This window comes from Rhinatrema bivittatum, chromosome 6 (genome assembly GCF_901001135.1).
Source record: "Rhinatrema bivittatum chromosome 6, aRhiBiv1.1, whole genome shotgun sequence".
Taxonomy (NCBI): Eukaryota; Metazoa; Chordata; class Amphibia; order Gymnophiona; family Rhinatrematidae; genus Rhinatrema; species Rhinatrema bivittatum.
Genome location: NC_042620.1, coordinates 293,134,881 through 293,161,527, shown reverse-complemented (window position 1 = coordinate 293,161,527; position 26,647 = coordinate 293,134,881). Strand labels below are relative to the sequence as shown.

Sequence of the window (26,647 nt, the reverse complement as noted above, 5' to 3'; positions counted from 1 at the left end):
TAGAAAAGAGAAATGATGTGCTACTCCAGATACCCTGGCCGCTGCTAATGCTACAGCCCCAGTCTCCTGCAGCGATGCTGGGGAATTGGGGAATTCTGCAGGAAGATCTGGATTTTTGGGCCCTTCCCATGGCTGCAGAATTGCTAGAGACCGGGAGCCCTATCTATAATTCAACCTTGGGCTGTCTGGAGGGGAGAATTTGGAACTCAGAGCGAGGGAAGAGCTTGTGTGAGGAAGAGAGAGAGAAAAACATTCTGGATGAGTGTATGAGAAAGGAGGCTGTGTGCTTGAGAGTGTCTGTGTGTCTGTGAGAGCGGAGGCTGTGTGTTTAGAAGTGTGTATACCTGTGCAGGAGAAAAGAGGTGGTGTGTGTGGGTGTGTGAAAAGGAGTCTGTGTGTGTATATATATGAGAGGATTTAGTTGTGATACAGAGCAAAACTGTTTGTGAGAGACGCTGTGGTTAATGTGTTTATGAGGATGCTTGAAAAAATACAATTTTATAAAACATTTGGGAAGGAAAGGATGCTTGGAGCCCAAGTGATGAAAAGACTATAGATTGACAACTGACAGCAACTCTCCCCTCCCTTCCTCACACATTGAAGATAACAGCCTTCCCTCATCCCTTCAGTCCTCAAGTTTGGTTTAGGGTCCACCAGTCTTTAGTAGTTGTAGTTGCACTTACTAGAGTTTGGCAGTCATTAAAAGAAACACTATGTACTGTTGAAAATGGTTGTTGGGCTGAGAGAGAGAGAATGAAAGAGTTTTGTTTTGTTTTTTAAATCTGGGTCTTTGCTGAGCGTAAAGTGAGCTGGCAGGATCCCAAGTAAGAAGCTCCTCTGAACCACCTCCGCTGGTTGTGTACTAAGGTGATGTGCTTAGTTGCTGAGCCCCTGTGTTTCAGAAGCACCTGGCTGAAAGACCACAGTTGTGAGGCACCTGGACTAATCTTTGAGTTGAAAGCTTCTGAAATTCTGCCTTGGCCATTTACCAGTGGCGTAGCAAGGGTCTCCAGTGCCCGTCCCCCGCATGCCCACTCCCCAGCTTCCCACCACCACCTTAATTCTCCTTGTAGAAATGCTTAAGGTCACGGAAACAGTAGACATTTCAAATAACACCCTCTTCTTGCCTTCTATCTGCATGCATCTCAAAAAAAAAAATACAAAAAAATACCTGGGCGCCACCTGCAGCCCAGTGCCCAGGGGCTTTAACTCCAACCCTCCTCCCTATGCCACTGCCACTTCCTTATACTCACCGTTGCGCTATTGTAGTTTCGCGATAATCAGCAAAGGACATTTCCAAATATCAGCAGCAAGCCTGGACAGGATCTATGCCCAGAACACCAGATGCAACCTCCTGCTGCGGAGTCGTGGTATCTCTGTGGAACTAAATTACCGGAGACTGTGTCTAGGAGCCTAGGAATTCCTGCACGTGCTGTGAACTGTGCGATAAGACCCAGGAGAGTTTCTTTGGAGCAACAGAACTGAGCAACTTGCAACAGCTATGGGCTGCACGAAAAGTATGCCCTGAAGAACATTTTTCCTTTTACTCCATATAGAATATACCCCTCACTTTGTAGTCTTTATTTTACATTTAGTTTTTATAATTATCTTTTGCTATGTAAAGCTTATGTGTTTTGTTTTTACGATAATATTGTGTATGGGTTTTTTTTTTTTACTGAGAACCGCCTTGAAAGGTTGATAGAGAAATATTACAAATAAATACCAGAAGTAGGCAGCTCCATTACTTGAGTGCCGCAAACAGGTCTGGTTTTCAGGATACCCATAATAAAATACATGAGATATATTTGCATACAGTGGAGGCAGTGAATGCAAATATATCTCATGCATAGTCAATATGGATATCTGAACATATAAACATAAGATATACCATACTGGGTCAGACCAAGTATCCTGCTTCCAATAGTGGCCAATCCAAAGTCACAAGTACCTGGAAAATACTCAAACATTAAATAGATCTCAAGCTACTATTGCTTACGGATTAATATCAGTTTATGGATTTTTCCTCTAGGAACGTATCCAAATCTATTTTTAAACTCGGTTACACTAACTGCCGTAATCACATTCTCTGGCAATGAATTTTAGAGCTTAACTATGTACTGAGTGAAAAAGAATTTTCTTTGATTTGTTTTAAATGAGCTACTTACTAACTTCATGGAGTACCCCATAGTCCTTCTATTATCTGAAAAACAGACCTTTTGGCAGTAGTTGAGGACTGGAGTTGCATACCTCTGGATTATACAGGGGAGGTGTCCCCCCCCCCCCCCCCTGTGTGTGGTTTTCCATCAGGCCAGATAAAATGGAGGAGTACATTTCAAATCCTGCTTCTCCCACAGATACTCCTTGTGACCTTGGGCAAGTTACTTCACCCTCCATTGCCTCAGGTACAAGCTTTGGTCATCATTTACCAAGCTGTGTGAAGGCTTCACCACACAGTAAACAGCTTTACTGCCTGGTAGATGCCCCTCCTCCATATATGTATGTTATTGAGGCTCTAAAATGTTGCAAGCCTTGGATATGATGTTTTCAAACACACAATGCTCTTTTCATTTCCACTCATTCATTAAAAAAGCCAAACGTGTGTGTTTGAATATTAAGATTAATATATTTCATTTTTCTTGTTTGTAAAACAAGAAGTTAATCATATATATATATATATATATATATAATTTATATATATTTTGTATATCTATACATACTATATACAGACATAAAAAAAGTTTTCTCTTTAATGAACTGGAATGAACCTTGTTTTCATAATGGATGACTAATGAAAAGAAATTCACAGTTTTCTGTTGGAAATCCATGACAAAAGAAGCTGATTCTGCTGTTGGTATTTCATTTGGCTGCTGCACCCTTCAGGTTTCTTGAAAGTCAGGTCTTGTGCATTCAGGTGCTTAGAAGTAGATAACATCTTTTTAATTCTGCTTTTTACTCTTGCAACAAAGTCTCTCTAATCATGGTGATGACCACAGTGCATCATACTCATGTTCCTCATCCTACTGCACTGTTGTGCCATGCGCATGTTATATGCTCATTGAACATTTATTGATTTTTATAGAAATAATGAAAAACCATAAGGATAGATGTATTGCAAATATGTGTGTGTTGAATTAAAACACAAAGAGCTGGGTTTATTAATAAGCTTGTTCTAGCTATTGTATGCTAGAAATAAGTTATAACATTGAAGAAGTAAATAAGGGTGAAGTCATCCTCTCTTAGAAGACTATCAAAGTTTATGGGATTAATTTCTTCTGTTTGATGTTTACAGGCATATGCATTGTTCCACAATATACTCTTCCATGATACTAAGTTAGGGAGATTACTATGTAATCTTCAGCTTTTCCCTTCCAGAGAGACAGAGATGCACTGAAGCACTAGTTAAGGTGGCTTAGATTCATTAAGTATAGAAATTAGTTTGCAAGGTGCGTCAGTGAAATGATTGAAAGCAGTTTGGCACTGTTTCATGACATGTCTGAGAGTGGAAGCGAAAGATGAATAACACATCTCAGGGCAATTAATCTAATGGAATTTCTCTGAGGCAGAGATATTTTGGTCCACTGTTACAGACAAAATGATGCAAACTGTGATGATGGAGAGGTGGGAAAGTTAAGCTTCATGGATGTAATTATATATTTTTATTTTGGGGCCTTTTCTGTAACTCTGTGTTTCTGTAAGTAAAATCAGCCATGAAGTTCTTTTCTTTTCATTCTATAGTTTAGTTGACTTCCCAGAGCCATCAAATGCAATTCTGCAAGACTATTGAATGAGGGAGAATTAATCTCTCCATTCTCTCATCAATAGGCAAGTTGCTCCTTACAGCTTTAGGACAACTGTCTAAGATTGTTGCCATGTGTCTAGCAGACTTTTAGTTGACATAACCATATTTATGGTAATACATTCTTCATCCTCATTAGCTTGCACTAGTGTTCCTGCAATCAGATTTTCAGCAGGTCAGTAGTGCCAACCTTGTCTGTTTATTATGCATTCACCTAGCACACAAAATATAAAAATCTAGTTGACTCATTTCCATTAGAATTGAAATTCTTGGCTTAGTAGACTACATTGCTTGAGGACTAAGAGCATTGTTATTAATGAGTTTGGAGGGCAGCTCAATTCATACATTGATCAGATATGAACTACAAAAGAATTATATTTTAATAATGTAAAAATGAACTCCTATGTGCAGAGAAGTCCTGGACTGAGCTAGCATAGGGAATAAATTAAATTTCCCAGGCCAAGCTTGTTGATAGAACAGCTTAGGAGAGCATGCACAGTGGTAGCCCACCTATCCCAAGTGCAGTTCACTTGACTTCATTTAATCTTTGACTTCCACAAACACTTATGCCAAAGGGATATCATTTCTTTTATCTTGGAAAACCAATTAGTTATCCATTCCTTCCAGCTGCAGACTTTCACTATACCTACATTATGTAAGAACCACTGACATACAAATTTAGCATATATTTTTAGTAAATTTACTTATTGATTAGTGTCTTTATAGAGCGAGTGAATGTGCTCATAACAGTTGCTACTGTTGCTGACTGCCGTGCAAGTTGTTCAACAGTTCGATATTGGCTCAGTGTTCTAGCTGTTGATTCTTCTGCTGCCCTCAGTAAGAAGGTATAGTTCCGTACAACCTCCTCTACTTTCCCGAGAAGTTCCTGACGCTGAGATTCAGAGCGCACAATATACACCAGTCTCACAAATGTTTCAATGAGACCACAAAGCACTTGGAAGCTACTGGTAATTGCCGAGAGCATGTGCGATGGACTTTTGTCAACTGCTGCAACCCTTCGGCAAGAAGCCCTAAATTCCTTGAATTTAAGAGCAAGTTCTTGCTTGTATCCCACAAGCTGAGAAATGTAAGGTTTAGAGTCACGGGGTTCAGTACTTACTACACACTGTCTTAGGATTGTCAAAAGTTCACTAGTATCCAACTGCACTGCAAGGAACCCATCTGCCAATGTATAGGCATGACCTCGAAGTGCATTAATTTTAGCCAGGCTTCCCTCAAAAGTAGAGGTTCTTAAATCTATCTCCTGGGTTTGGCTGTCCTCAGAGCTGCTACAGGCTGTGGCATCTAAAACCTGAAGGGTTCTGCTTACGACAGGAACCATCTGATTGTCTAGCTTCATGCCAGGAAGAATCTGCATAGGGATAGAGTAAGAGAGCTCATCCTTGTCACTCACATCATCTGCTACATCACACTTTCTGTAATAGAAGCAATAACGGATTGAACAACACTTTTCATTATCCTTATCTTCATCTTCTAGATCAGTCTGGCATGGATACATTTCTTCCTGGACAGAGAGTGCATTGATAGACTTTTGACCCTTCTTTTCTTCTTCTATTTGAGCATAAGAAGAATCACCTAATCCTGATGCTTCTATTGCTTTGCTCTTCAGAGACGAACCATGGCTGATATGATCATCCTCTTTCTTTACATTTTTCAGCTTAGTTGGATAAATGTTCTGATAGATGTCAGAAGAAAGAGACATGCCATCACTCTTGTCAATTTCACCAACACTATAGCGACGCATCAGTTTTTTGTAGTGTGGTGCCCTCATACATTCTCCATGGGAGGTACATGTTGTTAGACATGACAAACTATTGTCAGGGTCTGACCGATGGTCCCTTGATTCTAAACTTGTTGACCGTATCCGCTTACTTTTTGAGGGACTGCTATCGTGTAAAGGCTTACAGGCTTCTACTTGCTGCTGTGCAAATGTGGTTTTCGGTCTCCCTCGCTTCTCTGTTTCTGGAACAACCAATTGATTTGATTGTATCATCATGCCTCTGCAGATGCGCTTGCAGTCACAGCTCCGCCTCTGTTCCCGGGACATTCCTGGAACCTTCTGTACAGGGCTACTTCTCACTTGGCAAGCACAGCGTCCAGGCAGTGAGGGATGAAGATATTCCTTGGACTGAAGATCAGCCTTGTTCTTCGGCTTCAACAGCTCTTCCAGGAATTCCATCTCGTACTGTTTAACTTTTTGCAGCTGCATTTGCCTCTCATCTGTTTCCTTCTTCACTCGTGTAGGGAAAGTGGCAGAAAATAAGTTTTTCAATCTGAAGGAAGCTTTCTGAGGCTTGCTCTTAGGAAGAGCTTCACTTTCTTGTTGCACTGGATCGGGTGCATTTTCTGGGTTCTTAGAGGGCAGTGCACTGGGCTCCTGCGTGCCTTCTCTTCTGGGCCCTGCTTGGATTGGACTCTTTGAATTATCACTAGTATTCCTAGGGGCAGCACTGTTTGTAGATGGAGAACGTAAGCAGTTATCCTCAGGTTTTATGCTTTTAGCCAAACTTCCCTGTAGTATTTTTTTTCCCTGGGTGGAGGAGAAAGCATTTTGCTTTTGAAAAATATGGTTTGTGTCTCCACTTGCTTTTTGACTGAGCTCACCACTCACTGACTTTCCTGCTGCATCTTTGTTCAGTCTTTGCTGATAGCTCTTGGCAGAACAAGCCTTGGCATGCAGCCTTTCATCGTCCGTTGGGGAGAGATGGAAAACATCAGCTCTGCTGCTTTGAGCCTCCTTCTCACTCACAGAGGCTTCACTTTGCTGCTGTTGCTGCTGGCAGCCGCACATGGTTTCTACAATTGGTTGAGTTCCCTTAGATTTTAAAGGTTTCACACTTGAAGAGGCACAGTCCTTGGTTCCATTTAATTGTTTGTCTTTCTTAGGGGTGGCTGCTGCAGGTGTTCCTTGCAAAGTCAAGCTGTTGTCATTAACATGCTGCTGCATAGAAGCCGACATGTTGGCAGGGCCTACATTGGTTTTGGAATCATGGCTGAGTTTAGGACTCACCTTGGCACCTTGTGGCATTCTGTCTCCGAGGTTTTGTATGGACTCGGCACTCAAGGCAGCCGAGGCATGCAATGATGTCTCAAAGGCAGATTTAGCTTGGGTAGAACCTTGGCATTCAGAATTTGGTACCATTTTGACTTTGTGCCTTTGCTTGCTAAAGTGCGGTGAGAGCACTGATTGCACATCCAATGTGTAGCCTCGCTCCACAGTTTGTTCTTGTTTACTTTTGCTGACGACAGGGCTAGAACTTTGACTGGAGATAACTGGTTTAATGGAAGTACTTGACTGTGGGCATCCAATAGGATAAGGTGAAGCGAGAATAGCTTGAGCAGAGCAAGCTTGAATTCTGAAAGGAAGATCTTTCCTTGTGAGGATATTTTCTTTGTTGATGTGCTGGGCAAGAAAATATGCTGCGTTCTGGTGTTGTTTCATAGCTGAAACCATCTCTGAGACATCAGTAAGCTCAGATGAATTAGTTTCGTGGCCAGAGTCCATAGAAGATTCAGGGGTTATGGCAGCTAGGACAATCAGGCCTGAAAAACATTTAAAAAGGGAAAGAAAACTGTTCTGATGATATTCATTATTTTTTTTAATGACCTTATGCATGTTCAAGGTTCCACTGTTAAACCTTTGCCTTGAATTCTCTGTGATAATGAGAGTGGGAAAGAAAGACACTCAGCAGAGGTCATAATTAATAGCGAAAAACTATTATTATACTCTTTGAAAAAGAAAATAAATCATAGGTCTATGCTATCTTGACTTCTCTGTCCCCTTGCTGCTTCTCAGATCAAATGCATATAAGGATTCTAGGAATTTGAAATAATATGGACAAAAGGTTCACTGTTAATAAACAAGATGTAGTAGTAGTATAATTGTAATTCTGCAATTTATTCTGAGAACTGCCTTCCTCAATAATTCCAGTTTGTTATTGTGGGGCAAAGGCAGACATTCTCATGGTCATTTGCCTGGTGTTAAGGAAGAAGAGACACTATGATAGTCATTAATGTAGCCGTGGCTTTAATTAATAAAGGTTAATCCTATCCTTGTTTGTGGTACAGGCTGAAATAATGGGTACTAGAATGCTGTGGAGAACAGAATAATAGCAAGAGTTGCCAAGGGGATCAACATGCACACTGCTCTCTCTTAAAGAAAGGAATTATAAAAATACCTGTTGTCTGTTGCGGCTGAGGATGTGGACAGTCTTCTGATGCTGCCAGTGCTTCCAGGGCCTGCAAGGTAGACACCAAGGCGTCATCTAATTCCTGGGCATGGTCCCTGACTGTTCGTGTTTGCACACTGTCTATCAGCGTCACTGGGATTTCATCATAGAGTATCCCACAGAGGTGTCTGTTCTGTTCTTGGTTCTTTGCAGCTCTGCGTTTTGAGTCATCCTCATCTGAGCTATCTCGAAATCCAGGAGGTGGGGCTGCAATGGCAGGGAGCAGGGCAGTGCTTTCATCTTCCTCCTCATCGCTTTCCGGGGGAGGAAGGGACATCAAGTCAACTATGTTTTCACGAGAGCTACAGGCATTGGCACATTTCCTAGAAGCTAATCTATTCTTAATTTTAGCTTTGCAAGAGTCACAGTAAAAGTGCATGACCTCAGCTTTCATATGGTGGTCCATGGTGTAGGCTCTTGTCCGATTGACATATTTGTTGTGGTCCAGACCATCTGGATCGTACTCATTGGAAGTACTACTGTAGCCTGGTTTTGAGCTTTTGGAAGTAGGGTCAGACTTTGTCCTAGGCCTGGTTTCTTCAAAGAAGATTAGGTTTTCATTGATGTCTGTCCTGTTTTCCCGTTCCTTCCTTTGCTCCCGCATGTGCAGATAGCAAAAGCTGACGAGCTCGGAGTCTGCAGGTGTTGACTCATCTCGCTGGTTGGGGTCTCCTGTGCTGACTGTGGTGGTCGAATATCCTGTTTCTTTTTTTCCTGTCTGTCCCATTGCAGAGGGTCGGTTAACATTGTGCACGTTGATGTAATCTGAATTTTAGAAAGAATAGCACTGATATAAGTGGAAACAAAACTATGCAGGCATTTTATCTCCCCTCAAAGAACACATTTTTCAAGTAACATAGTAACATAGTAGCAGTGGCAGAAAAAGACCAAAAGGTCCATCCCATCTGCCCACCATTTTTTTTTATGAAAGTAACTGCTGTTCCATACAGGTTACCCCCATGTTTCTGTTAAGTGTAGTAATATTTACAGTTTAAACAGGATGTTGAAACTGTGCTCAGAGTGTCAAAACACCAAAAGAATAACTTTCAAATAAATGTGCATGGAGGCATATTCATGCGTATATGGCCGTGAGCAGATCTATACAAGTGTTTTATAATCTGCGTGTATGAAATACATGCCTTTTATAAAATACATGTATCACTGTCCTGCCACAATCGCACATATGTATGTGTACAGGCGAATACAATACTTGTGGAAGGAATCCTAGGTTCCCTTGTTAGAAGGCTCATATCAAAAATCATGGGGAAGAACAGAGTTATTAGTGAGTAGAGGTTGGAGCTTGGTTTCTTCATGTGGGAGCAGCAGATGGCGTATGCTTTTAGCCTTTATAAACCCCTGCTACCATCTCAATTATCCCTGAGTTACTCTGCTGTGGGACAGCCCTGTCTGTGCAATCCCCACTTTTCATTATTTTCCTTGGAAAGGGACTCCGAGGTTCTCTTAGTTAGAGGCCTGGGTAAAGCAGTGGGGACAGAGTGCCCTTAATCCGATATTTGCTCCAGCGTTTCTGGAGACCTTTTGTCATTGGAGAAGGACGTTTTTCCATCCATCTTGTCTCTCATTTATTTTCCTTTTTTGAGTAAGATTTTTCTGTCTGTGTTTTGTGGACTTAAGCACCCTAGGACCCAAGGGTTCGGATTTTGGGATCCAGAGGAGGAGGTATCTTTCACCTAAACAGAACCAGAGACGTGTTATCAAGGATGAATGGACTCCTATCCACTTCAAGCAAGAAGGAGATGGGAAGGATGGTATATGAAGATTTGTTTTAGATTCAAGGGAGAACCATTAGGGAGGGAAAAAACATAATACATTGCCAACCCGGTACTGAGAGTGGAGTGGAGAATATTGGAAAACTACAGGAGAGGTGTGAGAACTGGGACTTTTCATGTTGATAATGAATTGGTATAAATTCTCACCATTGCCATGGGGAGGAGCTGAAGAGTAGAGTATAAACTGTAGAACAAATAAGGGGCCAAATTACCCAAGAAATTGGCTGAAGTCATTGGAGGACAAGTTGCTGGAAAAGTAAGGTCATAAATGATTTACAATTCATCTTGTAATAATCAACTGGACATTTTCTCAATTTGAGCTGTGAAGAACTATCAATTCACTTTTACATTTTATCTGTAAAACTTGAGTTGGAATCCATGTTCTTTCCAGTGTGATTATTGCTGAGATTGTCAATGCTGTTTACAAAGTACTGACAGAGTGGTTTTGGAGTAAGCAACATAAAGGGAATTAATCTCACTCCCTGCAGGGGATCCAGGACACTCAGAGAGAGAGAGAAAGAGAGAGGACATTGAGGTGAGAACTGGGCAGTTAGAGATGAATTTTAAGATCCTCGTGCATGCGCACGTGCGTACGTTTGCCGGCTCGTGCACACGGACACATTTATTATATAAAATGCATGTATATGTGAATATACATGCTCCTGTTATAAAAATCGGTTTATATTGACGTGCGCACGTGTGCACAAATACCTCCTCGATTGTGTAAGTGTGTGTGTGTGTGTGTGTGGGGGGGGGGATTTTAGTAGCTAAGCAGGCCAACTCAATTACCTGTTTCCCCACTCCGTTCCCAGTTCATAAGAATATAAGAAGTTTCCATGCTGGGTCAGACCAAGGGTCCATTAAACCCAGCATCCTGTTTCCAACAGAGGCCGAACCAGGCCACAAGAACCTGGCAATTACCCAAACACTAAGAAGATCCCATGCTACTGATGCAATTAATAGCAGTGGCTATTCCCTTGATTAATAGCAGGTAATGGACTTCTCCTCCAAGAACTTATCCAAACCTTTTTTAAACCCGGCTACACTAACTGCACTAACCACATCCTCTGGCAACAAATTCCAGAGCTTAATTGTGTATTGAGTGAAAAAGAATTTTCTCCAATTAATTTTAAAGGAGAGGACTTCCTAAACCCCCTAGCTAACTTGCCTCCCTTTTACCCTATTAACCCGAACCATTAAAACCCTGCTGACTAGCCTAGTTTTTTTTATTTTATTACTTACACGCCATCCGTAGCAGAAGTAAATTTACATGGTAGGGGACCATGGCGCACTCTTATGCATGTAGATACTTACGTACAGACTTCATGTTACAGACTCGGCCTGCCCATGACCCGCCCATGCCCTGCTCAGACCCTGCCCCTTTTTTGAACTTTGATTTGTTTGTGCACCTGGAGATACATGCATACCTATGTGGCTTTTAATCTCTATGTGGCGCGCGCCGGGCCAAGTCACGTGCGTATCCCCTGGCTTTGGCGCATAGAGCTTATAAAATCAACCAGTACGGGTCCACAACTGAGATGTGAGCTTTTGGATCCAGTATCTAGTTTTTCCCACCCAGGGGTTACACATGCAATGCATTGAAACCACGTATATCAATGTATTGAATGTGCATACTTTTCCTATTTATTATTTTAAAAATATACGTGCATATATTTTATGTAAAGTAGGACTTACTTGCCTTAAGCTGACCAATTTTAAAATATGCACATGAAAATGAAATTAACTAGTTTACTAATTAGTCTACCAGTTTGCCCAATCCTTCTCCAGATTATTGAGACCTTCCTGGTTTTTCAGCTTGATCTGCCCTCAGTTCATGCAGATCCCCCGCTCAGTCAGCACCAAACAATAAACATGTTTAATATCACTTATGCCAGATAATTAGCAGGTGTAAAAATATGCAAGTAGGTTGGCAAATGTAGCAACTTAACATGTGTAAGTGCTGGCCCCTAGACCACCCATTTTTACAGGTGTACATGTACGCTCGAAAGTGAAAATACGAGAGTATTTTTCACATTTATAAAATACGGAATATGTGAGTAGAGGTTATTTATGTGCGTATATACTAATTTTTAGAGATGTGAATCGGAACCGGAATTGGTTCTGATTCCGGGTTCGGGGACTATCGTGAAATTTTGTTTCGTGCGGTCCGATCGGGTTTTTTTTTTTATCGGCTGCGCCTGAGCCGATAAACCAAAAATCCACCTCGACTCTTTAAAACACATCCTTTAGCTTCCCCCACCCTCCTGACCCCCCCCCCCCAAACTTTTTAAAAGTACCTGGTGGTCCAGTGGGGGTCCTGGGAGCGATTTCCCCCTCTCAGACCATCGGCTGCCACTAATCAAAATGGCGCCGATGGCCCTTTGCCCTTACCATGTGACAGGGTATCCGTGCCATTGGCCGGCCCCTGTCACATGGTAGGAGTAATGGACAGCCAGCACCATCTTTAAAAATGGCACAGGCCATCCAGTAATGGCACGGGCCATCCAATAATGGACGGCCGGCGCCATCTTTAAAAATGACAAGGGCCATCCAGTGCTCCTACCATGTGACAGGGGCCGGCCAATGGCATGGATACTCTGTCACATGGTAAGAGCAAAGGGCCATCAGCGCCATTTTGATTAGTGGCAGCCGACGGCACGAGAGTGGGAGATCGCTCCCGGGACCCCCACTGGACCACCAGTTACTTTTAAAAAGTTTGAGGGGGGGGGGGGGTCAGGAGGGTGGGGGAAGCTAAAGGATGTGTTTTAAAGGGTCGGGATAGGTTTAGGGGTTGTTTTTGTGTGTCATTTTTCCCGCCCTCCCCCAAAACGATAAGAGAACCCCACTAATAATTTCGTGGAGTTTTCCTATCGGTTTCGGGGAGCCCCCAATTTCTGATGAGTTTGAAAATATCGTACAATATTTTCAATCGTCAGAAAAACAATTCACATACCTACTAATTTTTATGCACATAACATTTAGAAAATTCACCCCATGGGCATTGCAAGTGTTGTTTGTCATATTTTAACTGGAAGATGATCTATACTTCTGCATTGAGCATTGATAATGATGAGCAAGTGATCTTCCCATGACACATGCATACATATTATACTATGAGGCTTTCCTATGATTCCAAGGCTTGTCTCATGGGTATGTCAATCTGAATATGAGAACAGAAACAGATCAAGTTCCATAGCTTTTATAAATTTACAGGGAATAAACCAAGACAGAAATACAAGTAACTAGTACCTAGCATAGAGAAGACAGGAAATTATCGTTCTAACTACATGGAAAATATGAGTGCACATGTTTCAGCAATATGGTTCATCTGGATTCTAACACAAAGTTCTAGTGGCTCCCAAATTTTATTTATGCTCCTTTTCTTTCTCTGTTCCTATTCCCTTCCATTTTTTTTTAGTTATGCAAATTGCATTCTACCAGGACTGGAATTTGTATGTTTATGAACCCTCCAGTCAGGATGTTTTGTATTGAGGCCATGGGAATATCCAACAGTCTTTTCATATATTTCAACATATCCTTTTATAAAGCTGATGACATCAAAATAACTATATTGTATGGAAGATCACCTTTTCAATATCTCTTGCAGATGTTAGGAGGGCACTAAAATATCATATACTGCAAAAGAGATCCATATTGAGTCACAGTCCAGATAGCAAAGTTGGCCGGATAAACTTATCCGGCTAACTTTGGGACAATTCTCTGGAACGACCAGACTTAGGAGGATAGGTTATCTGGCTAACTCAGCTCCTCTCAGTTACACCCCTGGAATGCTCCTAACTTATCCATCCAAATTTTAGCTAACAAGTTATTCAGATAGAATTTAGCTGGATAGGTGCCCAAATATCCATTTAAAGGTGAATTTTAAAAGCCTGACACACGCATCTATTAGGGGATGTGTGAATATGCTGGGGGTATGCGTGCCAAGTGGATTTTAAAAGCTGCCAAAATACACATGTAAATGCCACTGCCCGCACATTTTGGAACTTCGGAAAAAGGGGCGGGGCATGAGCTAGACATAGGCAGGACATGGGCGTTCCGGGGTTTTAACCTGAAAATTGTGCATAAATACTTACATATACTGGCACGAGCTGAGGTCCTCTGCTGTGTTAACTTTACTTCTGCTGTGGATGATGTGTAAGTGATAAAACAAAAAAAAATCTAGGCAGATCAGTGGGGTTTTAAGGGCTGAGGCTAACAGGGGGAAGGGAGGCTACTAAACTAAAGGGTCTGGAAGACCTATTCCTTAACTAGGCGAACTGAGAAATCTGGCAATGGCATTGGTGTGCATCCTTTTTAAAATTCCCACATTTACACAGTTGAAGCAACATTTGCATACACAGGCATATGCCCATTTAAAATTCAGCAAACATGTGCACACGTCCAGGCTATAATGTTTGTTATAAAATAGCTGTGTCCCTAGGTGCAGGCTGATGAACTCTTGCACATGATCACCAAAGTGCCTCTGAATATGGACCTTCAAAAGTTTCTATTTCAGCATCACAGTAACAAGCCAGATTTGATATAACTGATCTTGTTTGACATTCAGAGGTAGTGAGTATGATAGGGCATAATAAGGCTCTGTGTCATTAAAAGTTGCAATGGCTGTTTTAAAAAAAAAAAGTGACATGCCTTCCTAAAATCTGAAATTAATGACTGTGCTTATTTCTAGTGTCTTTGTGACATTGCCTACTTGCATGTGAAACCTTCTCTGGGACAAACGACTTAGAAGCTGATCAAGGTATTTAATTGTTGCTTCATCATAATTCAGGTTCGTTACAAGAAATGTCACCATGCAATCTAAAGGTGAGACAGCCACAAACTGAAGCTTAAGTGTTTCTGACACTCTAAAAATGCAAAAATTGACATCCATTAGAAGCACAACAGATTACTTTTGTGTATTCACTGACATATTAGTACGGGGGAAATAATTTAGATGCCTACAATGCAGATGTGTTTACCAATTTTCTTCTGTCGAAGTCTGACATCAGTGTCTCTTATGTGAAGTACTGGAAAGGAGGCAAATACATGATATAAACATGGGGCATCGGATGATATGATGCCTCTGTGCTCTCTTTTTTGTAATGATATTGCCATTAAGTAACACAGTCAATGTGTGAGATTAATTAATTTTAATGTGCTATAGAGGTTTCCAAAATGGGAAGCTTGTATAAATGGATTTGAGAGAAAATTCAGAGGATGAGCCAGGCTGACATTCAGCAATTATAGATGGGATAAAAACAGAAATCCATATGCCTTGATCTAGCGTTCCTTTGACTTCAGAAGTCACAGGAAAGTTATGGTAAGGTTACTGATTTGTCTCACTGATGGAACTGTTTGTGTCTGGTGTCCACATTTTCAGGACATTACAGGGCTGACCTGAGGACTCCGACAAGGATGTTTCTATTTTGAGCGACATAGGTGTGAAATTTCAAATTCTGTTTGCCCTGAGTTTAAAGTAGGACAGGTGAAGGGGGAGTGGGGGGGGGGGGGTGGCTATATGGCCTTCTCTCTATTTCCCTCCTTCCCCTGCAGATAAGTTATTCCTGATCTTCCCTGGTTTCTTCCCCCTGGCCCAGTTTCCCCTTTCCTCTCTCTCGTGCACCTCTCTGCCTCCCCGTCTCATCTTGCTCTTTCCTATGTCTTTCTCTATCTCCCCTTGCTCTTCTCGCTCTTTCTCTCCCCTGCGAGTCAAACCATATGCACGCTTTTGCAGCTGCTTAAAGTAGGCTAATTAATTGAACCTTTTGTTCTTCTGGTCATTTTATCCCTTACGTTTTCCCAAATGCTCAAATTTATGGGACTGAGAGGAGAGTCAGATTTTCCTTCATCCCAAATGAATCCGAAGGAATTTTTTTTTTTTTTTTTTAATAGCACAATGGCAATACTATAGGACAGGTAGACCTGCCAAGTCTCCCTCTATCCTTCTGTTGTCTCCTGGTAGCAGAGAGCAAACTCCCGCACAGCCTATGAGGAGGTCAGGGAGCTGAAAACTGCATGTGGCAGGAGGGCCGAGGCTGAGGGCAAGCAGGATGAGATTATGTCTCTTCTGCTAGTGCTCCCACCTCCCTCTGCAAACCTATTACATAAGAATATGCCATACTGGGTCAGACCAAGGGTCCATCAAGCCCAGCATCCTGTTTCCAACAGTGGCCAATCCAAGCCATAAGAACCTGGCAAGTACCCAAAAACGAAGTCTATTTCATGTTACCGTTGCTAGTAATAGAGGTGGTTATTGTCTGACCAATGGGCTACAGGGGGGAGGAGGGAGCAGTAACAGTGCAGGAGAGAGACCTTACTTGCCATTGATTTGCCCTCTGGTGCCACTGGAGTGGGGGTTGGGGGGTGGGTGGGAGAGAAGCTGAGAGTGGGTAGGGCTGGTTTTAGGTGAGGTGGGTAAGCAGGACAACTGCCACCTGGCACTGGCTGGGCCCACTCCTAGTTTCTGCCCCTGGGCCCCCGTGTGTTTAACCCCAGCCCTGATAGAGGGACTGAGAAAGGGAAAGAGGACTTGATAAAGGTGTTGGGAGAGGGGGAGAGAAGCTGAGAGAGGAGCTAAGGGGGAGTGAGGGAGGCGCTGTAAGAAAGGGAGAGGGGATACTAGTTGGGAGAGAGGAATTAGGGCTGCGAAAGGGGATAAAGTCTGGGTGAGGAGCTGTGAAAGGGTCTACTGGCTGGAGATGAGATGAGCTGCGGGGGGGGGGGGAGAAGGGATGAGTGATGGGGTGAGATGGTCAGGGAGTAGAGTTGGGGGAGAGGGACAAGGATAGGGAGATTGGATACAGGCTGTGAGGACCAGAGGGATGAGGGGGAAAACTGGCTAATAAAGGGGGCATTGGCTGTGAAGGGGTGAGGGATAGAAACTGAGAGAAGGAAGAAAGGGACCTGGGGTGGGAGAGAGGAAGGGTAAAGGCATGAAGGGTGAGAAGAAGGAAGGAAGAGGCAGGAGAGTGTGAAATTAGAAAGAGATGGGAAAAGGTAGCAAATTGTGGAGAGGCGGGCTGCTGACAGAGAGAGCTTAACTATGTGGTGAGTAAAAAATAATTTCCTTCGATTTGTTTTAAATGAGCTACTTGCTAACTTCATGGAGTGCCCCCTGGTCCTTCAATTATCTGAGAGAGTAAATTACTGATTTACATTAACTTGTTCAAGTCCTTTCATGATTTTGGAGACTTCTATCACATCCCCCCTCAGCCGTCTCTTCTCCAAACTGAACAGCCCTAATTTCTTGAGCCTTTCCTCATAGGGCAGCTGTTTCATGCCCCTTATCATTTTGGTTGCCCTTCTCTGCAATTTCTCCAGTGCAGCTATATCCTTTTTGAAGTGTGATGACCAGAACTGCACACAGTATTCAAAGTGTAGTCTCACCATAACAGGATGTTTTTCTCAGTGAGCTTATCCGAGGAAAGTTATCAGAACTGTACATCTACTAGCACATTTTTCAGATCACTCTCAGTTGTTGCAATATAAAACACCTTATAAATTTGACGATATTACGTGTGTTCTGAAGTTTTCAAATATTACGCATATGATTGTTTCCTCTATCAAAAAAAACCACTGGCACGTTCTTCAACAATATCCAGTATTTGACAAACTGCCGCAGTTCTCCTACAGACATGGGAGTAATATTAAAGATTATGTGTGTGAGCAATACCCCATGCCTTACCATCCAAAGGTACTCAGATTGTAGGCCATTGAGCCTGCGGTTCTTGTGACATGTATGCCACTACTATATTTGGAACAGAATGGCAACACCCACACACCAGCATAAGGGTTTTCCAAAAAGGTTCCAGATTATAATTCTCAACATGTTGTCTAGCTGTTGCTCTGCCTGTGTTCACTTATTTAAGTTGGACAGACCATCAGAAAGATCAGGATATGGCTCATTGAACATAGGAGTTATATAACTGTTATGGTTTAGCGATGTTTGGGTGGATTCTTGGGTACTGTGGCAGATGACCATGCCCACGGGGAGGAGCCCCGTGGGGAGCCATAGTACTAGGCTAGACTCAGGATGCGCAAACACAGAATTAGCTCTTTTATTGTACAGCTTGATGTGTACCACCAGAGGTGGCAGTAGTGAGGTGATCCAGAGGTAGCAGTCCCGAGGCCCTTGGCAGAGGGAACCCGTCTCCCCACGTTGGTATAGGGGATTCTGGTGTAGGTTTCCCAAGCAAGGCAATGCTGTAGTTGAGACAACCTGAGAGTTAGATTACTCACTAGATGGTAGCTGTAGGTTGGCGATTCCACCAGGCTGAAGTAGATGGTACAGGAAGGGAGAGCAGGCCCTCGAGGAGCGAGTACCTGATCCCAGTAAGGCACCTGAAATAAAGCAGAGGGCCCCCGAGGAGCGGGTACACAGGTTAGACAATACCCCGAAGGGCGCAGAGAGAGAGCTTCCAGCGGCAGCACGGAAGCGGCAGAGTAGCTTAGATCAGCCGAGACCAATCCTTGCTAACTCAATGAGCTAGCAAGCAAGTACAGGCTAAATACCTGGATGGCATGAAGTCACTTGAGGAGGACGCCCCCGAGGTTCGCGCCATAGCTGGAATAAAGACGTGGGTAGCACGCGTACCCTAGGAGGCCCATGGGAGATCCTCTCCTCTCCTCTCAGTGCTCCCACATTCCAGTGGGAGCACTGAGAAGAGAGGATCACCTTGCTGGTGGCTGAAAGGAATCAGTAAGTTTTTGCTTGGGACATTGTCTTTTTTAAAAGTATTGGGGCAAAGTTAACTATTTGGGAATATTATTTAGTGTGTTTGTGCTTTTAATAGTCAGTAAGGCAGTGAATAAACAAGTTAGACTGTATTTTTAAATAGTCAATCAATAAGGCAGCTAGTAAGCAGTAGGTAGTGTGTTTATTTTTAAAAGTCTGTAAAGCAGCTAGTAAGCAGAACTGAGTGTTTGTATTTAAACCCCCCCCCAAAAAAAAAAAAAAAAAAGTAGCCAGAAGCTAGAAATAAGCTAGGAGCAGTGTATACCTAAGTGAAAAGGTTGAAAAGTTCAGCTCAGTTACTCACCTTGGAAAGGTGTTGAGGTAGTGTGATTGGGTTTGAATAGGGACCAACATTTGTTAATCAAGAGAGCAGTGAGTCACTCTGGCTGTCTAACTGAAGTTAGACTGTATTTCCCAACCCTCCCACCCCTTGCCCACCCACCCCTAGCTCATCCTTTAATTTATAGGCAGGTGCCACTTTCACAAAAAAAACCAAACAAAAAAACCAACAACAAAAACTTTATTGAGAGTTTGATTAGACCCCGGTAGGCCACTACCAGACATATTGTGAATTCACTAATACATTTAAAGGACGTTAGACACATTCCTATTCCCATAGAAACCGAAAACTTAACTAGGAACTGATCAAAAGTGAGATGAAGGCAGCAGACCAGCAGCAAGAGGGGGGCTTCCCAGTCTTTTGCATCGAGTGTCACATGTATGATTTTTTACCCACCGGTGAGAAGTTGTACATGTGCATGCAATGCAAAGAGCTCCTGGCTCTCAGAGAACGAGTCCGAGCTCTGGAGGCTAGAGTGGCAGACCTGGAGGAGCTGAGGCAGACAGAGAGGTATATAGATGAGACCTTCAGGGACATAGTAGCCAAGTCCCAACTTCAGACTGGCAGCCCTGGTGCTGCCTTGGAGGAAGAAGGTCTCATGATTGGAGAGCATCAACCTGGTGCAGCAGGAAAGGATCCTGTAGCAAGGACCTGCTCTCCAGGTGATGCATTGTTCTTTCGCACTGAGGATATCTCCCCAAGGCCTACTGCCTAGGAGGGAAGGGTTAGGTCAGCCGTCATAGTTGGTGATTCGATTATTAGGAATGTAGATAGCTGGGTGGATGGTGGGCATGAGAATTGCCTGGTAACATGCCTACCTGGTGCGAAGGTGGTGAACCTCACACGTCACCTAGATAGGATTTTAGACAGTGCTGGGGAGGAGCCGGCTGTCATGGTACATGTGGGCACCAACGACATAGGAAAATGTGGGAGGGAGGTTCTGGAAGCCAAATTTAGGCTCTTAGGTAGAAAGCTTAAACTCCTGGGTAACATTCTCTGAAATGCTCCCTGTTCCACGCGCAGGTCACCAGAGGCAGGCAGAGCTCCAGAGTCTCAATGCGTGGATGAGACAATGGTGCAAGGAAGAGGGATTCAGTTTTGTTAGGAACTGGGAACCTTTTGGGGAAGGGGGAGTCCTTCCGAAGGGATGGGCTCCACCTTAACCAGGGTGGAACCAGACTGCTGGCGCTAACCTTTAAAAAGGAGATAGAGCAGCTTTTAAACTAGAACAAAGGGGAAAGCCGACAGTCGCTCAGCAGCGCATGGTTCGGAGAGAAGTATCTTCAAAGGATACTAATGATGCATTAGAATTAGGGCATCCCAACAGTGAGGTTCCAATAATAAGAAAAGTAGTCCAAGTGCCTGCAACTAAAAACTCACCTGAGCTAAAAAATTCTAACTTATCCATATCAATTAAAAAGCAGAATGAAGATACAAACAAAAAACAAACTTTGAAATGTTTGTATGCTAATGCCAGAAGTCTAAGAAGTAAGATGGGAGAATTAGAATGTATAGCAGTGAATGATGACAGACTTAATTGGCATCTCAGAGACATGGTGGAAAGAGGATAACCAATGGGACAGTGCTATACCGGGGTACAAATTATATAGCAATGACAGAGAGGAGCACCCGGGAGGAGGTGAGGCGCTTTATGTCCGGGATGGCATAGAGTCCAACAGGATAAACATCCTGCATGAGACTAAATACAAAATTGAAACTTTATGGGTAGAAATCCCTTGTGTGTCGGGGAAGACTATAGTGATAGGGGTATACTACCAGCCACCTGGTCAAGATGATGAGACGGACAGTGAAATGCTAAGAGAAATTAGGGAAGCTAACCAAATTGGTAGTGCGGTAATAATGGGAGACTTCAATTACCGCTATGTGCTATATTTCATATAGATTAATTTATGTGTGAGACCATCATAACACCCACGGTATACAAGCAAGTAAGCTTCTGTATTAACCGCTATGGGTCATATTTAATCATCGGTCCAAGTCTTTCAAAAAGATTACGTTTTATTAATGAGTGTACTTTTTTCTTTTTTATACTTTTTTCTAAAATTAATGTGGAACGGTACTTCCCTTATTGGTTGACAGCGCTATTGCACTTCGGAGATCCAGTTCTTTTTTGTTGGCGCTACCGCGCTTCAAAGATTTAATCACTTACAGCGCTACCGCGCTTCAGAGGTCCAATTGTTCAGGGGTCCAGTCCGACGTACATTTCGCAAAGCTGCTTCAGGGACTGCAACAAACGTGATTCTCCTGTACTGTCCACTGAGAAGTTTAATTCATCGTATCCACACCACTGTTCAGTTTCATTCTAAAGAAGGTGAATGCAAACGTATCATAACTTGACATTTTTACCATCTTTATCGCACATAATTTTGAATTTAAAAATGGAACGCACATCCTTGGGTTATGACTCCAAGAAACACAGACTCACCAAACCTTGCCGCCTTTTCCTCTTGTCGGCGTCTGAACAAGGTTACCGCGAGAGCACAACTGATTATATGTGATCTGCCATATTACACCTGTGTGTTTAATTTGACTGACGAGCGGAATTCACATGAAGTGAATCCACTCAATCTCCCTATTAAGCCCGAGGGGGGTCACTGTTTTCAATTGGTGAATCCGTTGTTCACATTGACGGAGGTGTTTAATCCTATCTCCACGTCTCCAATGTGCCGTAACTATTTCCAAAATAGTCCATTTAATCTCAGAGAAAGTATGATGGCATTCTGTAAAATGAGCCTCGAGGAGGTTCCTCGGTTCTGCCTGTTTTTAAACAGCATTTGTGTTCAGTTAGTCTAGTGCGTATAGGATGCTTGGTCATGCCCACATAAGTGAGTGGGCATGGACAGAAAATTGCATAAACAACAAAAGAGGTTTTGCAGGTGGCACGAGGTAATGCTATGATATGGCCTGATGGTGTTTGTATCGTGGTCTGTGAAGATTTTAAGACACAGAAAGAGCAATGGGTGCAGCTAATGACATCCGCTGTCATTGCTGGTAGGTTATAAAAGCTGGAGTGGACCACTTGGTCCTTGATGTTCCTACCTCTTGAGTATGCTATATGAACAGATTCTTTGAACAAAGGGTGGATATCCTGGAGAATCAACCAGTGTCTTCTGATGGCTTTACTGATGATCGGAGATGCCAGTGTATGCCTCATGACCAGTGTCTGTGGGTTCGAATCCTCAGGATTTTTTTAATAAAAACAAAAAATTTCTATTAGAGTAAAGAGCTCTTCGATATGCCTTTTTGACACACGACACTGGGTATCCTCGCTGTAAGAATCGTTCTGCTAGCTGTTGAGCCTGTTGTTTAAACTCAAAATGATCAGTGCACAGGTGCCGTATATGCATAAATTGACCTACAGGGAGATTGAATTTAAAGGTACTGGGATGAAAGCTATCAAAACGCAACAGATTGTTGCAGTCATTAGGCTTGCGGTAAAGAGTTGTAATAACTGTATCTTGGTGTCTGGTAATAAGGATGTCCAAGTATGCTACTTGTTGCTGGTGAAAGTTCATGGTGAATTTAAGACATGAATTCAAATTATTCAACCAGGCATGAAATTCCAACAGTGATGACTGAGATCCTTCCCACACAATGAAAATATCATCAATATACCTTTTCCAATGTTTTAGATATGATGACCACTGAATCTGTTGGATATATTGTTTCTCAAAGGCTGTAACAAACAAATTAGCCACATCTGGCGCCATTGCGGCTCCCATTGCTGTTCCACATACTTGTAGGTAGAATTTATCTTGAAACATGAAGTAATTCTGACTTAGTGCTATATGTAATAATTCAATAATAAAGGATGTGGGCATGCGTTGTGGTGGAGGACGATTTTATAATACGGTAGCAATAACCGTGAGCAATTCTTCCTGCGGAATGACTGTATAAAGCGACTCGATGTCCATGGTGACTAATAGACTATCGTTGGTCAAGGTGACGGTGGACAAAAATTGAAGCATATAGGATGTGTCCTTGATATATGATGGTGCTTGTGATACGTAGGGCTGTAAAATCTTATCCAAAAAGATTGAGATTGGTTCTAACACTGATTCCTTGGCAGAGACAATTGGTCTTCCCAGGGGATTGTCAAGGTTCTTATGAATTTTGGGTACAATGTACATCACAGGGATTCTGGGATGTTTATTGATGAGAAATTCACATTCACTATTAGTGAGAAACCCCAACTCATGTCCACGTTCCACTATTTCTGTTACCTCGGCTAAAATACTGTCCGTGGGATCCGTACTGAGTTCCTGATAGAAGGATGTGTTGGAAAGTTGTCATTGTACTTCCTTCAGATACGATGTTGAACTCATGACAACCACCGCACCTCCCTTATCCGCAGGTTTTATCACAATATCTTGCCTGTCTCGTAAGTGATGGAGCGCTTGTGATTCCTCCTGAGTTAAATTGAAGTAAGAGTGAAATTGTGTTTTCTCAATAATTTCAACATCATGCATGACTAAGGCCTGGAAAGTATTGATTGCCGCATCACCCGGGGGTGGTGGACTCCATTTGGATTTGAGTTTTACAATAGATGTAATTGCAGATGATGAAGTTTCAAAAGGACAGTGTGACAAAAATACTTTTCATTGAAGTTGTCTAATAAACTTAAAAAAGTCACATCAAAACATGTCTTTGAGTGGGGACAAAATTCAGGCCCTTATTCAGGACTCTTTCCTCTAGAGTGGAAATTGGACATCCTGAAATATTGCTGACTGCTGATGTCATGGCCATTCCTTCTGTCCGGACGTTGGAGGATAATTGTTGGATGGATATTGGGATCTCGTCTTGGGTCGACTCCAGTCTGTGTTCTGGTAATTGCAGGACCCTCGTCTCCTTCCTCTCACAACGTATTGATGTGAGATATTGCGTGGCTCGTTGTACAATGGGATTAACTGTTAGAATGTTTTGTAGACTTCAATTACCCCAATATTGACTGGGTAAATGTATCATCGGGACACGCTAGAGAGATAACGTTCCTGGATGGAATAAATGATAGCTTTATGGAGCAATTGGTTCAGGAACCGATCAGAGAGGGAGCAATTTTAGATCTAATTCTCAGTGGAGCAGAGCACTTGGTGAGAGAGGTAACAGTGGTGGGGCCGCTTGGCAATAGTGATCGTAATATGATCAAGTATGAATTAATGACTGGAAGAGGAACAGTATGCAAATCCACGGCTCTCATGCTAAACTTTCAAAAGGGAAACTTTGATAAAACGAGAAAAATTGTTAGAAAAAAACTGAAAGGAGCAGCTACAAATGTAAAAAATGTGCAAGAGGCATGGTCATTGTTAAAAAAAATACCATTCTAGAAGCACAGTCCAGATGTATTCCACACATTAAGAAAGGTGGAAAGAAGGCAAAACGATTACCAGCATGGTTAAAAGGGGAGGTGAAAGAAGCTATTTTAGCCAAAAGATCTTCATTCAAAAATTGGAAGAAGGATCCAACAGAAGAAAATAGGATAATGCATAAACGTTGGCAAGTTAAATGTAAGACATTGATAAGACAGGCTAAGAGAGAATTTGAAAAGAAGATGGCCGTAGAGGCAAAAACTCACAGTAAAAACTTTTTAAAATATATCTGAAGCAGAAAGCCTGTGAGGGAGTCAGTTGGACTGTTAGATGATCGAGGAATTAAAGGGGCACTTAGAGAAGATAAGGCCATCGTGGAAAGATTAAATGATTTCTTTGCTTCGGTGTTTACTGAAGAGGATGTTGGGGAGGTACCCGTACTGGAGAAGGTTCTCATGGGCAATGATTCAGATGGACTGAATCAAATCACGGTGAACCTAGAAGACTTGGTAGACTTGATTAAGAAACTGAAGAGTAGTAAATCACTTGGACTGGATGGTATACACCCCAGAATTCTGAAGGAACTAAAAAATGAAATTTCAGACCTATTAGTAAAAATTTGTAACCTATCATTAAAATCATCCATTGTACCTAAAGATTGGAGGATAGCTAATGTAACCCCAATATTTAAAAAGGGCTCCAGGGGTGATTCGGGAAACTAAAGACCAGCTAGCCTGACTTCAGTGCCAGGAAAAATAGTGGAAAGTGTACTAAACATCAAAATTACAGAACATATAGAAAGACATGGTTTAATGGAACAAAGTCAGCATGGCTTTACCCATTTGCCTCACAAATCTGCTTCACTTTTTTGAAGAAGTTAATAAACATGTGGATAAAGGTGAACCGGTAGATGTAGTATACTTGGATTTTCAGAAGGTGTTTGACAAAGTTCCTCATGAGAGGCTTCTAGGAAAAGTAAAAAGTCATGGGATAGGTGGTGATGTCCTTTCGTGGATTGCAAACTGGCTAAAAGACAGGAAACAGAGAGTAGGATTAAATGGACAATTTTCTCAATGGAAGGGAGTGGGCAGTGGAGTGCCTCAGGGATCTGTATTGGGACACTTACTTTTCAATATATTTATAAATGATCTGGAAAGAAATACAACAAGTGAGATAATCAAATTTGCAGATGATACAAAATTGTTCAGAGTAGTTAAATCACAAGCAGTTGTGGTAAATTGAGCATCAAAATGGCAGATGAAATTTAATGTGGATAAGTGCAAGGTGATGCATATAGGGAAAAATAACCCATGCTATAGTTACCCAATGTTAGGTTCCATATTAGGTGCTACAACCCAAGAAAGAGATCTAGGCATCATAGTGATAACACATTGAAATCGTCGGTTCAGTGTGCTGCAGCAGTCAAAAAAGCAAACAGAATGTTGGGAATTATTAGAAAGGTGTTGAGAACGGTGGTTTTCGTGTGCCCATGGGCCTCAGCCCGACCCAGGCCGTCCCGGGCCGAACCAAGGGTTGACGGTGGCTCTGCATGGCTGGACACTCTACCCTCTGCCAGGCCGGCAAGCTCCCATGGCCAAACATCCGAAGATGTTGGAAGGTGAATGGTCCTCCGACCATTCCGGGCCCTTTCGGACCTGCTGCGAGCAGCATGGAGCAGCAGGCCTGGCCTGAGGTTGAGGGCAGACGGGCCTTGGCATGGAAACACTGGAGTTGATGCAACAGCATCACATGGCACGAAGACACTTGGCAGAAGACGTGACACTAGGATCGATGCGGACGGCATCGCAGACGAGACACTTGACGAGGTTGATGCAGACGGCATTCAAGACGAGGATTCATGGCTGGGATGATGCGAACGGCATCCGAGGCAAGACACATGGCTGGATAAGGCAGACGAAGACACTTGGCATCAAGGCAAGACACAAGGCATGGACATTGGCACTGTCTCTCAGGGCGCCCTACTCAGGCCACCCGCGGGACTGAGTCACGGACCACCCTGTCCGTTAAGCGCCCTACACAGCCCCAAGGCTGGTCACGGACCACGACGGGAGCGGGACAGCACAGGAAGACACATCAGGCTTCACGGCTCAGGAGCACAGGACAACCGTCCACCGGCAGCCTAGTCCACCCAGGAACTACATCTGGGGAACCCCCGGCCTACCGGTACCAGAAGGCTCCAGAGCGAGGACGTGGCGGAGTGAAGGCAGGAACATCAGGAAGGCAGGAACACCAGGACGAAGGCGAAGAAACCTGGACATGGACCTCAGGCGAAGACATGGAACATGGAACGAAGAGATCAAGGTGCGGAGCTCCGGAAGAAGACCTTACATGGGCCCTGGCAGGCGGGAGCCTCCAGGGTGAAGACTGAACACGGTGCAAGGCCAGGCAC

General features: G+C 43.0%; 1 protein-coding gene across 3 annotated transcripts in view; it reads right to left on the bottom strand.

Annotated features, from left to right (window-relative positions):
- Window positions 1-2,727: 2,727 nt before the first annotated feature.
- The window catches only part of FRMPD3 (FERM and PDZ domain containing 3), a 655,318-nt gene continuing 631,398 nt past the window's right edge, over window positions 2,728-26,647 (bottom strand). For all 3 annotated transcript variants that reach the window (XM_029607356.1, XM_029607355.1, XM_029607357.1), the window contains exons 18-19: window positions 7,996-8,811; window positions 2,728-7,360 (exon numbers count right to left, since the gene is read on the bottom strand). In XM_029607356.1, coding sequence (XP_029463216.1) covers window positions 4,497-7,360; window positions 7,996-8,811 — 3,680 coding nt within the window. In that variant the 3' untranslated portion in view covers window positions 2,728-4,496. The remainder of the gene's footprint in view (window positions 7,361-7,995; window positions 8,812-26,647) is intronic.